The 14372-nt window shown below is 45.2% G+C and overlaps 3 protein-coding genes across 3 annotated transcripts; all 3 read right to left on the reverse strand.

Moving 5' to 3' along the window:
• Positions 1-407: 407 nt before the first annotated feature.
• On the reverse strand, positions 408-3275 carry LOC134196262 (uncharacterized). Its single transcript, XM_062665352.1, has 2 exons — positions 2310-3275; positions 408-1964 (listed from the first exon to the last, which is right to left on the reverse strand). Exons 1-2 carry the CDS (start codon positions 3258-3260, stop codon positions 555-557), a joined length of 2361 nt encoding a protein of 786 aa, XP_062521336.1. The 5' UTR covers positions 3261-3275; the 3' UTR covers positions 408-554.
• A 79-nt stretch (positions 3276-3354) lies between these two features.
• Positions 3355-6166, reverse strand: LOC134196263 (E3 ubiquitin-protein ligase RNF13-like). The gene is made up of 10 exons (XM_062665353.1): positions 6046-6166; positions 5638-5718; positions 5453-5581; positions 4960-5047; positions 4857-4897; positions 4599-4648; positions 4434-4539; positions 4270-4363; positions 4119-4202; positions 3355-4057 (listed from the first exon to the last, which is right to left on the reverse strand). The coding sequence occupies exons 1-10, from the start codon at positions 6130-6132 to the stop codon at positions 3546-3548; spliced, it is 1272 nt and encodes a 423-aa protein (XP_062521337.1). The 5' UTR covers positions 6133-6166; the 3' UTR covers positions 3355-3545.
• Positions 6167-10095: 3929 nt separating this feature from the next.
• Positions 10096-11278, reverse strand: LOC134196768 (uncharacterized). Its single transcript, XM_062665987.1, has 2 exons — positions 11233-11278; positions 10096-11159 (listed from the first exon to the last, which is right to left on the reverse strand). Exons 1-2 carry the CDS (start codon positions 11233-11235, stop codon positions 10533-10535), a joined length of 630 nt encoding a protein of 209 aa, XP_062521971.1. The 5' UTR covers positions 11236-11278; the 3' UTR covers positions 10096-10532.
• Between the last annotated feature and the right edge of the window lie 3094 nt (positions 11279-14372).

Below are 14372 nucleotides of genomic sequence, written 5' to 3' on the forward strand. Positions count from 1 at the left end.
GCGGTAAAATTTTTCTATTATTTGATTTGAATTTTGCCTGCATGCTTGCCCATGTGCTATGCTAACTGTTAGCACACACAATGTTGTTGCTGTAGACAGTAGCTATGCGCATATTAGGACAAACAACGGTCTGGTCATCGAGCGAAATTGATTTCAACTATCATGGCTCGCCATCTGAAGTTTCTGTCTAGGACGATTTTGTTGCGTGGTGATACAGCCGAAGGCGCGCAGAGGACACTGTTGAGAGCAATGGATAGGGAAAAGCTGGTTGACAAGATAAAAAAGGGCCGATACTACGAGAAACCGGCGAAGAGAAGAGAACGCATGGAATACGAGACGTGCAATCGCGTGTACAACAGAGAAATGAAGAAACGAGTAGAGATGGTAATGAAAAAATATAGGCCACACGTAGACAAAAGTAACTGGCAGCTTGGCGTCTAGCAGAGTGTATGTAAACTGTACAGTCGCGCATGCGTTGCAGTATACCTAGTAGACTCTCCTAATTAGCGAAATGTAATAATGTGAAGTAGCACACAGCTGTTTTGTTGCTTGTGTTAGGGCATGGTAATGTTGAAGTACGCTGTGTATTGCTCATCAACCATTGAATTGAGTGGCTGCAACAGGTAGTCTCGGTTTGCCCCAAGAGCAACAAAGCTGTAGGGCTTGTACTTGAAAACTGCATCCTCGAGGGTAAATGTGCTAGCAGCCGCAAATGCTTGACCGGGCTGCATCTTTGAGGCATAAAGTGGAAGACGAGCAAGCGATGTACTTGTGTGCCGGTTTTGTCCATCTTTCATAGTTGATATGTAATAGCCGGGCATGTCACCTAGTTCGAGGGAAAATGCAGTTTTACTGCTTGTATTGAGAAGTGCAGGTGTTTGATGGAATGTCGAAGACTTATTGAATGTTTGAGAATAATCAGTAGAAATAAGAGCAAGCTGGTCATCACCTTTGTGTGTGAGGAAGAAATTGGGGTAGTTGACACTGGAGATTTGAATTGAGTCTGATGCATTAGACAGTTTGGAGACTTTAAATGTCGCGTCTGGTGCATCTGTGCCTGCTTCTGGGTTTATATCTGATACCCAACCCATGAAACCCGAGTGTCTGATGTACTGCTTGTTTGCTGATGTTGTGTAGAGTGCTATAGAGTGAAGTGGGATTTCGTCCACAGGTACTACCCAATCTTCAAGGTGTTCTTTATCTCCTACTAATTCATTCTCACCTGTCGTGATTCCACATAGCAGCAGAGGACCATACATAATGGCGGACAGGTTCATATAAGTAGGGCGGTCATCAGAGATGTGCTCAGACCGCAGAGTCGGTGAGAAAGATGCAATTACATAGTCATCCGAGTCCCAGACTTTGGCAAGCTCATAGTAACGTCCAGGCATAGGTTTGACTGTAGATGTATTATTGCCTGTTTTAACAGTTACTTTGATAGTTCCAGGTTTTGCCCAGAAAGGTATGCGCATCCAGACTGACGTGGAGGTTGTTGCTTTCTTCGTTGCTGTAAAGTCCAGCCTCACTGTGACGCTGTTGTCAGTAAAAGGCATATTGGAAACCGCTGGAAAATTGGATTTCTGGTTGATCACAAGCCCTGCCTCATTGTATTCCACACTACTGGAGACAAACTGATTGATCCACAATGCAGATCCGTTCGCAGTGTCCTTAAAGTAGATCGAATCACCAAGTTTGGAGAAGCTCTCCACCGCAGTTCCATAGCAACACCAGAAACTGTCAAACGGTGTGCCCCAGCTGTGAGCTCCACTGAGTCTGCTGACACCGGCACCTAGAGGGTTCATATAAATCGACACACCGGGAGAATTGGGCCGTTGGACGCCGATGATTCCATTCATAATGGCGCGCTCATAAAACTCGGCGATATCTATACTCGTTTGCCATTGGAATATATGCCTCGCAACTTTAAGAATGTTGTATTGCGTACACGTCTCTTCAGTGGCACCCTAAAAGCAAGAAATCAGAGAAACAAGGTTGATTACATCCAGGGGTGGCCAAGTTCGTATAAGGCTGGTGCTGCATCCTGGTGTCCAACGGAAATGACATGCCCACATGGATACACCTACACAAGACTGGTTTCAGGCTACCTACCTATAGATACATAGTACATACTCATGTATGTACATGCATGCATCACCACCTCAGTCACAGATGTCACCATCTGCTTGAGTGGCTTCAAGCTGTGGTGCCAAATCATTGCTTGCTTGGTGGCCAAGACCAGCCGCTGGTGCCACCTTTGGCACCATAGTGCCAGTTGGCCACCCCTGACATCCATTCTCTGTCTAACTTACGTTTAGCTTGTCTCCCAGCCGGTGCGGCTCTTGCCAGTGTTCATCCATGTTGCTTCCTCCGGTAGCATACGTTCTCGTATAATTCACTAATCTGAGAAAGTATTCCGTTAGTTGCCGGTACTCCTCATCTCCGGTCACCTCATAGCGCCTCGCAGCACCGACCACCTCGGGTATGTGTGTGTTGGCATGCAAGCCTGTCAATTCGTCCACCCCGACGGCAAGTGGACCCATGAAAACAGCTTTGTCAAAAAGATGAGCCACAGAGAGAAGCTCCAGTTGCGACGTCGCCTCGTACATGTTGTACAACACTTCGTTCATGCCACCAAACTCGACATTAAGTATGCTCTCCCATCGACTGATTGTATAATCGCTAATAACGCTCTCTATCCTCTTTTTAAAGTAGGCGGCCATTTTGAGTGTCATGTTTAACGGCTTTGTGTCGCCCGTGATCCGATACTGATCAAACAGTCCAGCCATGATTTTGTGTATGGTGTAAAATGGCGCCCAGACAGGCTTCAGACTCTCCAAACGGTCAAACCAGGATGTTGGGAATGCAGAGAGATAACCGGTCGCCATCTTGTCTTGACACTTTGCCAACTCAGAGACGACATAGTCCATGTTCTTGCGTATACTATCGTTTCCCGTGCTCGCCCAAGTCATGGCCGTTGCGCTGAGGTAGTGACCGACAAAGTGACCGCGTACCTCACAGTTGGGCGCTTCCCATCCGCCATACGGTTGAGCGGTCGTGTTAATACCAGCGGTCTGTCTGAAATTGTACAGCAGCCGGTCGGGATCGAGCATGAGTAGATATTGCGTGTTGAGTTGCTGAGCTCTAGAGAACGATGTTCCATCGGTCAAACGCACGCGTTGCAGGTCAAAAGGTTTGACGGCTAACTTCACGGGGTCAGCAAGCGTTCGACCGACAAGAAAAACGAGCGGCAACAAGAACATGCTGTGACCGACAGGACCTTGCGTTACCAGACCTTCGGTTTACGCGGGGCGGATTCTCCCGCGCCCATCTTACACGCCCTGCGTACACCAAAGGTCTGAGAATACAAATAGATAACGAGAGTACATACCTAGATACCACACCTACAACCTCACCTGATCTATCTATATACATAGCCGTTCTAAAAGCATAGTCAATTAGAAAGAGACAACCAAATGCTATTCGAGCGATATGACAAACGATATGACAAAGTCAGACAGTCCATCGAGCCATTAGGTGCACGAACATCACACACTCGTACTAGTACCACCGCCAACTTCAACATTAGGTGACTTATCAATGTACCGAACTTGAAGTTCTCTCTCTGCGCCCAAGTCCTCGATATCAACCAGTCCCTTCTTCGATACACCATCCACGTGCACGTGACTCTTTCCACTCTCATCAACAACAACAACAGACGTCTCAGCATTAAGTGCAACATTAACAAGCTCGCTTTGCTCGTCATCGCATCTCCCAGCAAGAGCATTAGTAGCAGCACCAACTTCCCTCGATGGCTCCCTCAAAGGATTACGCATCGACTGTCCAGTGTACTGACGATTTGGTGATGTAACCAGTGGGGTTGTTTCACCCGGAGATTCGCGATCGATTCTATTAGATTGAGTCTCTTCCTCACCCGCCGTAGTGGCCTCCTCGACAGAACCCATGTCACATGTTCCATCGTTCTTAATTTTTCTCTTACATATTGGACATTGCCTTCTTCCCCGGGTCAACCACGGATCGACACATTTTGTATGATAGACTGCAATGAGATGCAACCAAACCGTCGAGCAGATAGACATCGTATACAAAATTAGTATTACCGTGTTGACAGGGAAGGACTCGTAACTTCTCTCCGTCTTCGTATTCGTCCAAACAAATAGCACACGAATCACAATCGTCGACTCCTGACAACAAACACATTCACAACATCAACGCGTTGGGATGTATAAAGGAATGATGGTTAATATCAACCTTTTTTGAAACGCTTGGTAGGAATCTTACGCAAGTTAGCACGAGGGAAACGCCAACGACGTAAAGCCCTGTGATGTCCGACAACTCTGATGACCTGTAAGACAAATGAATGGATACAGCCACAATACATCGCCGGCTGGCTGACAATTAAAGGTCAAACTTACTACAAAAACGACAGTAACAAATACACACAAGCCGACAATGATGACGAATGGCACGACGTAGAGTCTCCATAGCATAACATATTCGTCGGTCAGCCTCACTGTCATGCTGCAATAAACGGAAAGCATTACGACACACAAACTGGTCACGAACAGCAAAGCTCTTACTTCTTGTTGATGTTGAACAAAACGTCCTTCTTGAGCAGCTCTCCAGTCTCCTAAAGAATGAAACATACTGTTACACAAAAACTGAACAAGCTCACAGTCAACAGAGCTGCCAAAACCATCAATACACACACACACACACACACACACACACACACACACACACACACACACACACACACACACACACACACACACCGAAATACAGAAACACAATATAGATATTAATGATACGGTATTACGCACACACAAATTACTTACATATGATACCATCAGTGAAGGGATGACAACTCTGGCAGCAACTGAATGATCAATCATAGCACATGAAATTTTAACCTTCACTTCCCAAATTACGAGAACTCACAGTCGGCGCCGGCCATTTCTTCTAGACTGCTTCCCTTTGTATTGACGACGACGACTGCCAGGTAGTTTGCCTCTTGACAGTTTAGCACCTGCCAGGTAATACAAGTGCAATACAGAATGTATTAGTCACGTGTCACGCGGTGCCTAGCAGGTTGTCACATGCCTCCTGTAAGGAACGCATGCGTGGAGCGAATCATAAGTCACGTGACCCGTCTGTACCCTATAGCGTTTCATGCCTCCATGTAACTCTAGGGAATGTAAAAACGGATAGGATCAAGTTAGAACCGGTCTTTCATATTGACGTCACAAAGAGTGTAGGCAATGAATGACATGCGTGACTGCGTGAGTGTGGGTGCATGTGGCTTGACCGCCCTTCCACCCGCCTACACACAACTCCATTGCAATGTACACACCTACACACACACACACACACACACACACACACACACACACACACACACACACACACACACACACACACACACACAACTAACCTTGAGGTCAAAATTGCATCCTCCTCTATCGACCACACAAATCCAATGCAGTCCGTAGCCTGGCTCTTCCCCCGGAGCTTCGTCCACTACATTGCAGCCATTGTAAGGACGTGGATACAAGAGTTTGCCCTACAACAAACACCATCACGCACCATCCAGCCATTAGGCCGCACGCAAAATCACACCAGCAATCCATTCTCGGTGAATGCGCTGCCAAAGTCGGCCGGCCTTGTGTCGAACGCCGCCGTGTAGTTGTCCGGATAGATCTGACACAAACGAAACCGGAAGTGACGACATGCTCGTTCAAACGTTCGTGTATTGTCGCAACGAGGTCATCAATGTCTACACCTACACCTGCACGCATTCGCGTTAGACATAGCGCTCCGACCTCGCCCCTCGACGAGTGAAAAGCGCACCCCACACGTTCTGAGTCACACACTCGAATGGGTTGAGTCTACGTCAAATGCGCTACTCGTTGCGTCAGACGGAAACAATGGCGGACCGTTTGATGCGTTTTTGTGGTGCGACGCGACGCATCTTCTTGCGAAAGCAAAAGCAAATTACCGTGTGTGTGCGAAAGAAAGTTGTCTTACCACGTAGAGCGTTCCTTCACATTGAGACAAAATCAGCAACTGTAGTGATACGCAGAAAAGCCATTTTAACGAATAGAAAGACGCCATAACAGTACAAATATTTCTTTCAGGCGAGGCATGCGCAATTGATCTGCGACGGTGCCCGGATTCTCCTACTTTGGAGTCCCAAACAGTAAAACCGGTACAGTACCGCGCGCAGTGCAGTGACCGGTAAGTGTTTAGTTTCCATGTTGCAAAAGCAGTAAGTGCTTGTAATGCGCATACTTTAATTAAACGTTTAGATTGAACTAGACATTTTTGCATACTATAGACTCAGTGCTACTCTAGTGTACCAATCGTGCTATAATAATAATATATTTCAACCACAGTAATGCATGCACAATTCCCACTGAAGCAGACTAACACATAACACACAGCTAATTACACGACAATTCTATAATAATTGATTAATGTCACATGTCTACGTCCGTGCACGTCGATCAGACGCCAATCAACAACGCGACGGTATCTATTTATTTTCACAATTCTGAGATTACTCCACGACGCCTTGAACTCGTATACAAACATATGATACTATTTGTTCGACCGGTATAGCTTGGTAACGATACTGCCCGACATGTTGATCACATCCCTTTCTTGCCAACACCCCAGTCTTTCTGCGCACAGGTCGACATGTACCTAATAGTTCCATACAGCTCTGACGACCTTCCGGGAGTAATTCTGCTTCCCAGTGTGAGGAGGGAATATGATGGTGGTCACGGTGACAGACATACTGAAACTCACAAGGAATAGTTTGCCCGTCGTTGTCGTTTTTGAATGTTTGGAGATCGAAAAGACGGATAGGCGTGTCTCTTGGGTTGCAGATGGACGTCAGACGTTGATGCTCGTCCGGATGGCGGCCTAACAAGCCTAAGTAAAATGAATTGCAGTCGTAGTGAGGTAGAGTCGAGCACGTATTGTTGTCATGAGGTAACAGTGGGCAGCCTGGCTGCGAGAAATGCGTGCTGCGGTAACAATGTCTGCCCAATTCATGACGACTGTTTCTCTGTTGAAGCGTTCTGCTGTGTGAAAACGTCAGGAATGAAAGCGAATAAAGTAAACCTTTGGTCATCTGTATATACGCAGACAACACTATTAATTGTTGTATTAATTAATGTACAATGGAGCAACTAAAATTGATTATTTATATATGTATATACTTACGAAAGCTTTTGTCCACATTTTGATTGTTACTTCTTTGTGTTCTCTGACAACTTGGTCGACGAAGGCAAACGACTACCCTTATATAACGTTGTAAAATTGGCTAGGAGTCTGATGGGGACGTCAAAAGTACTGACTTCTCTCGACTTTGCTCCATACTCGATGACATGTCTATTCACTGCACTAACCATAGCAAGACAATATTGTTTCAGGTTTGATTTTACATACTGAACTATGCAGAAGTATGTGACTTTAGTTATGCATGAGTTCACAACTAAACCATTTGCTAGAGAAAGTTTAAGAACAGACCGGAAAACGGTTATCAAGAGACATGATGTACGTTCCTCGTCATATATAAAAAAAGGAACAAAGGAATTACCGGTTACGAAGGATGGAGGTCGAACCACTTTCCACTCTCCACTCTCCCCTTGAGAGCGATAACAGGGATTCTATACTCTAGCTTCCCACCGTTGACACACGATCTGCAGCATCTTATCGCTTACTTGTCGAAAGTAGCAACGGAATCCACGTGTTTCTGGGAGGGAGAGACTAAAACACGGACAATTGTTGATCTCGGTCAAAACCACCCTCTTTTCAAGATCCACGTGGAGAAGTTGTCTGAGCACGATGCGAAGAGTTATTTCTAGCAAAACACGGTCGACCTATCATCAGTATGGTAGGTATAGACCAACCTCGACGGTCGGAAGCTATATTCGCTGGCTCCACCCCTTCACGTGATACTTTGTTGAATGCGGTGCGAGTGAATGATGGTCTTTTGCATTTCTCTGTCTCTTGTTTTCTTGTTTCTTCTCGGTGAACACTTCTCCGCTTGTTTGGCTATGGATACGAGCACCGATTGTGGCTCGTGCACGGTCCTACCGGTAAGTCGATCGTAACCAAGAGTACAACATTCTCCCTACTTCTACTACTGTAGGTGTTTCACAGTCCATTCGATCCGTTACTGACGTTGTACAAATCTTAGACGATGCACCCTTCATTTGCTCGCGTGTTTTAGGCCATACTGCATGTATGCTATCGGTCAATTGTCATTGTAGGTATATTTTACGAGTCGAGTGCATGTCATCTTACCATCTACTGTAGTCTTTCTCCTCGTTGCTAGACGCAGTTAGGTAGAATTTCGGGCCGTGTGCATCTCATTCTTGTCTTGAATGTGTGCAGGTTACTCGACCTAGCAGTGTCGTCTACACTTGCTCACAGCATTGCAATTCAAGTAAACAATTTCTTACAGTCTCTTCTGTAATTAGCATGCTCGTTTGCATGTCAGCTTGTCTGGTCATCGATACTGTTGACGTCTACACAGACCATAAAAGGAGAATAGGAATGAACGTATCGTGGACGGTGTCTTGGCAAGCCCTGAGGACAAGCCACCTGCAAGTGATCAGTGATGTTCAGTTCATACCGGCTGAAATCTCTAGACGGAACGTGCGTACGTTAAAGTACTGCACACCTAGAACGGTGGGAAATCTCTTCTTGCAGTCACTCAGAGATGGTTGGTCATGACTGTGTGTTGGTAGGATGAGACTTGGTGTATCCAGAGCGACCTCTTGAATGATGCTGAATATTTCATCATTGTAAGCATTTAAAAGTTTATTATAGACATAAATAAATTAGTTATGTATTGATTAAGAGTGTGTTGACTATTTGTGTAGCTTTATCAGAATGAGTACGCCCCCTGTGGCATGTCTAGAAGAATAATGGTTAGAACTTCTGCAGGTACTGAATCCTACAGTATACCTCTGTGCTTTAAAATACGTTATGTTTGCTTTTTTAATTTCTCTGGTCTAGTCGGTCAAGCGACAACACCGCATGAAAGCACGACTGTCAGTTACAATACAATTCCAGCATCAACGATATCTCGCCATTTACCATTACAAAATAATGTGACCGCCAGCAGCAGCAGCAGCAGCAACACTAACAATCTTAAGAATGGCTCTGTGTCACCAACCTACAGCTCTACTCTATTTGCTAGTCCTACCAGCGTGACTACGTACTTTAAATCTACAAGCAATGCTAATGCAACAACCCACACTGACACTTCCTCCACCACTATTGTAGTGCTTATTTCTGCCCTAGCTGCTGCTATTCTCTTTACTGTTGTGTTAATTTGTGTGTGTCGTTACACACAACAAGCAAGACGAACTCATTCCATTATTGAAGTAGGTTCAAAGAAGTCCTACAACAAACAAATTGAGATGGTAGTGGCACTGCAAGGATCCTCTGAAATGGCTGCGTTGAATAGTATCTCAAACAGGGCCACTAAGCAGTCCGATGTGTACTCTTCTCAGGATATGCTGAAAGTGTCTACAATACGGAGCCACTCGGTCATATCTAACCAATTAACTGTGTGGCTCAATCATCCAACACAACAAGCAGAGACGAGAGCAACGTGGAGAAATTTGGCTGAAGAACTTCAAAAGTGGGGAATAGCATGCAAGTCTAGTCTCATCTGTCACACGGCCATTGCAACTTACGGATTCTCATTCATACAAACGCTAATGCAAAGCGTTGATATCATCCTTGTCTGCTGTAACCAAGAATACATCGAGTCATGGAAGACAACTGACTATGGCATGGATTCCGCAGAATTTTTTCATGAATATTTGCAGATACTTACTGAAGTGCGACGTCGACGATATGAGAGGCTTGCGGTCGTATTGTCCAAAGAGGAGACAAGTGACTGTATACCAGAATGTCTGCAGAATACCGTCTATTACAAATTTCCGCACAGAGATGGACTATTTGATTTACTACACAGAATCGCTAAAACGGAGCCAAACGCGTTGGAGTGGCAAGGGGTAGAGGAAACGCAAACGAAACATGCAAGCTCACGTCACTCACAATTGCCACAGCAAGGAGATACTGCTGTTTAGTGCAAATGTTTACAGTAATTAATGTTGCTTGCACCTGAACACGCACGGGCACGCACGCACGCACGCACGCACGCACGCACGCGCGCACACGCACAAACGCACCCACACACTACATAATACAGCGCAACACATAGAAACTCCACTGATCTTAACTAGAAGATAGTATGCTGTATAGATACAAGCGCCATGCTTAGAGTTATTCCCCATCTCTAACTGTGCACTTTAAAGTTCTTGTCTCGTTCACAAAGTGCATGCCATGGTCTATTGCTCATCATATAGTAATTAATCTAAAAATACACTGGATTCCAATACGTCTCTATAAGTTGAAAGCAGATTCTAAATTTACCAAATTCCAATGCTAATCCCAAATTGCAAAACTAAAGTTTTTCTTGAATACTACTCGTAAACATTACTTGTACACGCAAACGCCACAGTCACCAGCAGAGAGCCAGGCCGGTACCGTTGCTGACCAACTCTACCATCGCACCCTTGATTTTCTAAGACGTGGAGTTCGTGCTGTATCTTTCGACAATACCCTCGCGATCCGCTAGCACTGGCAGCAATCTTGCAATCTCTATCTCCGTTCTTACGAAGCGTTGCTTCCCAGTACGTCGACGGAATTATATTCGACTTCATCTTGCACACGACGTCGTACTCACACAGATGCTTCGAGTCAAGCGTTGTCGTTGAAAGAGCTACCGACGTGTGATTTGGTTTACAATATCGCCCCACATTCTCCACGCTGTTGCGATCGGCGGGCCCCGATAGGCTAACGTAGAACGAGTTGCAATCGTACAATTCGGAAAGACGGCAAGACGCTTTGTCGACGTCAACCGAGCAGTTGGAGTCGTGGAGTCCTCTGGGTCTGTGACAATATCGAGCATCTGGCAGTGGGCTCCGATATTCACTCTCTGTTATCACTCTTTCGGTTGATCTCCTAGTGAGAGTAGGAAAAGGGAAAGCTGCAGAGATAGACTGCACGAGTGCCATCATCGCAAAACCAAAGAGATAGCAAATCGACGTCTAGAAAAACATTAAGAAAGAGAGACGACGTGACTTGCCTAACCGAACATAAAGTTATTTCTCGTTTTCCTACCATTCTTTGCGGTACCTAATTGTGAGCAACCGACCAAGACGATTTGAAGCTGCACTTGAAGATGCAATGACTATTGCCAAAAAGTGAGTGTATATATACGTGCACTCGGCAGGTCAAACGGCATGTCTTCTCTCCCACTGCCATTCCATTCGTCTCCCCTTACATCACTGCTGCATAGTCGTTACAGAGGGCAATGTAGGCGATTTTCGTTCTAAAAATGATTTGTCTGCACTGAGTAGAACAGGGATAGGATTTACCTTACCTCCGGAATAGCCACTTCCATTAGATAATAGCCACTTCCATTCCGTCTCCGAGACAACCACGAGTCATCTGACAGCCTCGATATCAAAGAAGGCTAGACTTAATGATGGATGGCTGTTATTAAGGATTACATCACCTGGAAATGTAACACCGGAATATCTCCGCGACTGTATTTTTGTTTAGGGGCAAATGCTTGCGGGCTCCGGCCCGTTCCGGTATCTACGAGGTCGAGATTGTTGCCATCTTTTCACAGGAATGCATGAGAACTGATGTCTAAAAATGAAATTGCTTGCAAAGATAACCGCAAACTCTGGAGCTGCCTAGAGAATTCAGAGACATCGAGAGAGGTTCCCTCTACTCGCACTGCGGCATCAAAAATTAAAATACTCGATTAATATTGAAAGTACATGAGCACCGAGTGATCACTATATTTGGGTAGGATGGCTACTAGCTAAAGAATGAGTACGTTTAGATTAAAATGTTTGAGCAGACTGCACGCGCCATCGCTGTAAGCACCGACATCGCACGTGACCGTCACCGTATATAGCCGGGATACAACCCGGTGGCACGTGCCACGACTTTCATTTCGCACGAGAGCCGCTCATGGCACCGTCTACTCGACCGGCTCTCTTTCTCCTTCTCTATGCGAGCCTACTAGCATCTTATACAGTCGTTTCTAACACGAAAGTGGTAGAAGAATGCAAGCACTCATGTAGACTCAATTCAGAGACGGTAAGTCGCATTTCCTAGTGAAACCGGCACGGTCAGGTGTCGATTTGAAATGTGGTACGTTCTGTCGTTTGCTAAACAACACCTGAAAGAGTTAGTCTAGTGCGTTTCGATGGCTCTCGCTTTGGGGGAGTATCTCTGCAGGAAACTTTATCTTGTGCGTACGCTACGCCTGTTGGAGATTGTGTCGGTCGTCATAGGAAACGACCTCACTGTTTGAGTGTTCTTTGATCTTACTAGAATAAAATCGACATCAACGCCGGATACATCAACTACACCTGCTCAACAAAATGCAGTACGTATAAATAGCAACAAATAATAAAAATAGTAAAAAGTTAGTGTACAAATAGTGGCAATACTAAATACCATTGCCAACCACCAGTAACTAAGCACACAACGTTAGTACTGTAAATGAATAAATAATTTTAATTTTAGTAATTAAATTAAATTAATTAAATAGAAATTTTGTTGTCTGCAAATCTAATATAACATATCTGCGTTCTGTAGAATGCTCGGCTATCAGTGCAATTGACTTTTTGTTTGACAACAAAACGAATACCTTCGGCGCGACTGTATCTTGGGACGTGGTGAAATACCCTTACACAATGAGACCGACGGTCGAATTCGTGGCCAAAGACGTAGAGACAAAGCGGTTATACGGATTTCGAGAATGCTTTCTTCAAACGCAAGTGCGTCAGTACACTGATTTGCAACGCTGATCGTTTGTGGTTTATTCAGTTTGTGTGCAATACAGATCAACTGGTGTACCGCGTTGAGACTGGAGCCCAAAACGTTGTATATCATACGGGTGTGTGACCGAACATCCGTCACCTTTCTTGTTAGTTCTGTTAGTATTTTCTCTGTTTTCCAGCTTTTGGATTTCTCTGCAGAAGAAACAATTCTTGGTTGTCACGATGTTTCTAGGTCTGTTCACGTCACAACTCCAACTACTCCAACTACTAGCGCTAATTTCAGCTCATTTGACGTCAATGCCGGTCGGATTTCACTCCCGACTTCTGTTGCCTATCACAGCCAACCTAATGCAACCGGTTCTAACACGACGACGCCAGCCACGATCGTATCAAAACAAACGACCGACATTGCACCTATCAACAAGGAGACATACACAGACAATGTGGTCTCTAGTACTCCTGCCGGTCACACGATTGAGATGAACGTACCGGTTGCCGTACCGGTAGGTGCGTCGGTGGGTTCGGTTTTGTTAGCTGTGCTCGTCGTCGTCTACCTATTGCGGCGCAGCAGAACTCATGAAAAGTCGAGAGCAACGAAAGACAAGAGAAACAAGACTGACGATCTAGAGGCAATCGATATCGCATCCGCAGCGATTGATGTCCCTGCAGTGTGGCTTAGCCACGCCGTGCAAACTGAAACGGACGAAGCTCCGAAAGGAGCATTCAAGCTAGCTCGTACGTTCCGTCGTCATGGTTATCGTTGTTATTCATCTCTTCTTTGCAAGACAGAAATCGGAATCAAAGGATTTGGAGAAGTCTACAAACTGATGAACACCGTCGGAAGCATTGTAGTGTGCTGTGATCGAGAATATCGACAACAGTGGAACAGACAAGGCTCCAATGTCAAGGACCTAACACAACAGTCATTTTCCCACGAATATCACAACATCATTTCAGAGATAGGAGTGAACGGCTTTAGGCGACTCGTTGTCGTTCTATTGGGTGATGCTGCTACTCAAGATTGTATCCCAGAAGAATTGCGAGGTACTCATATCTACAAATTTCCGCACTCGCAAGACCATTTCAACAGTTTGCTTCACCGTCTACAGAATACCGAGCCCATAGCTCAGCGAGAAAGCGAATTTTGAACAATCGGTTACCTCGTTTCTGCATTCAGTCCTAATTTCCTATGCTAGCTAGAGAAAAAACAGCGCGCGCACACACACACAATTATTTACCATCTTACTGACACATTTCACCTATTACAGTATTTCTCTAGATAGCTAGAGATGATGGTTCTAAGAGTATTGTACTGATCATATTGTGAGTATTTGAAAAAAGGACATCATGTACTAACATAAACTAATAAACATAATCGATCTCGCTCACAAAGTTGAGTCATTCTACTATAATGGGAAACAACAAAATGGTTAAAAAAGAAACGCGGCGCGAGACAAT

This window comes from Corticium candelabrum, chromosome 21 (genome assembly GCF_963422355.1).
Source record: "Corticium candelabrum chromosome 21, ooCorCand1.1, whole genome shotgun sequence".
Classification (NCBI taxonomy): domain Eukaryota; kingdom Metazoa; phylum Porifera; class Homoscleromorpha; order Homosclerophorida; family Plakinidae; genus Corticium; species Corticium candelabrum.

Excerpts from the sequence above, each read along its gene's own strand:
- LOC134196262 (XM_062665352.1), bottom strand. The coding sequence starts at position 3,260 with ATGTTCTTGTTGCCGCTCGTTTTTCTTGTCGGTCGAACGCTTGCTGAC. Across the intron at positions 1,965-2,309 it reads GGCTGGGAGACAAGCTAAAC|GGTGCCACTGAAGAGACGTG; the intron begins GTAAGTTAGACA and ends TCTTGCTTTTAG.
- LOC134196263 (XM_062665353.1), bottom strand. The coding sequence starts at position 6,132 with ATGGCGTCTTTCTATTCGTTAAAATGGCTTTTCTGCGTATCACTACAG. Across the intron at positions 4,898-4,959 it reads AGAAATGGCCGGCGCCGACT|TTGCTGCCAGAGTTGTCATC; the intron begins GTGAGTTCTCGT and ends TTGATCATTCAG. Across the intron at positions 4,540-4,598 it reads TTGTTCAACATCAACAAGAA|CATGACAGTGAGGCTGACCG; the intron begins GTAAGAGCTTTG and ends CGTTTATTGCAG.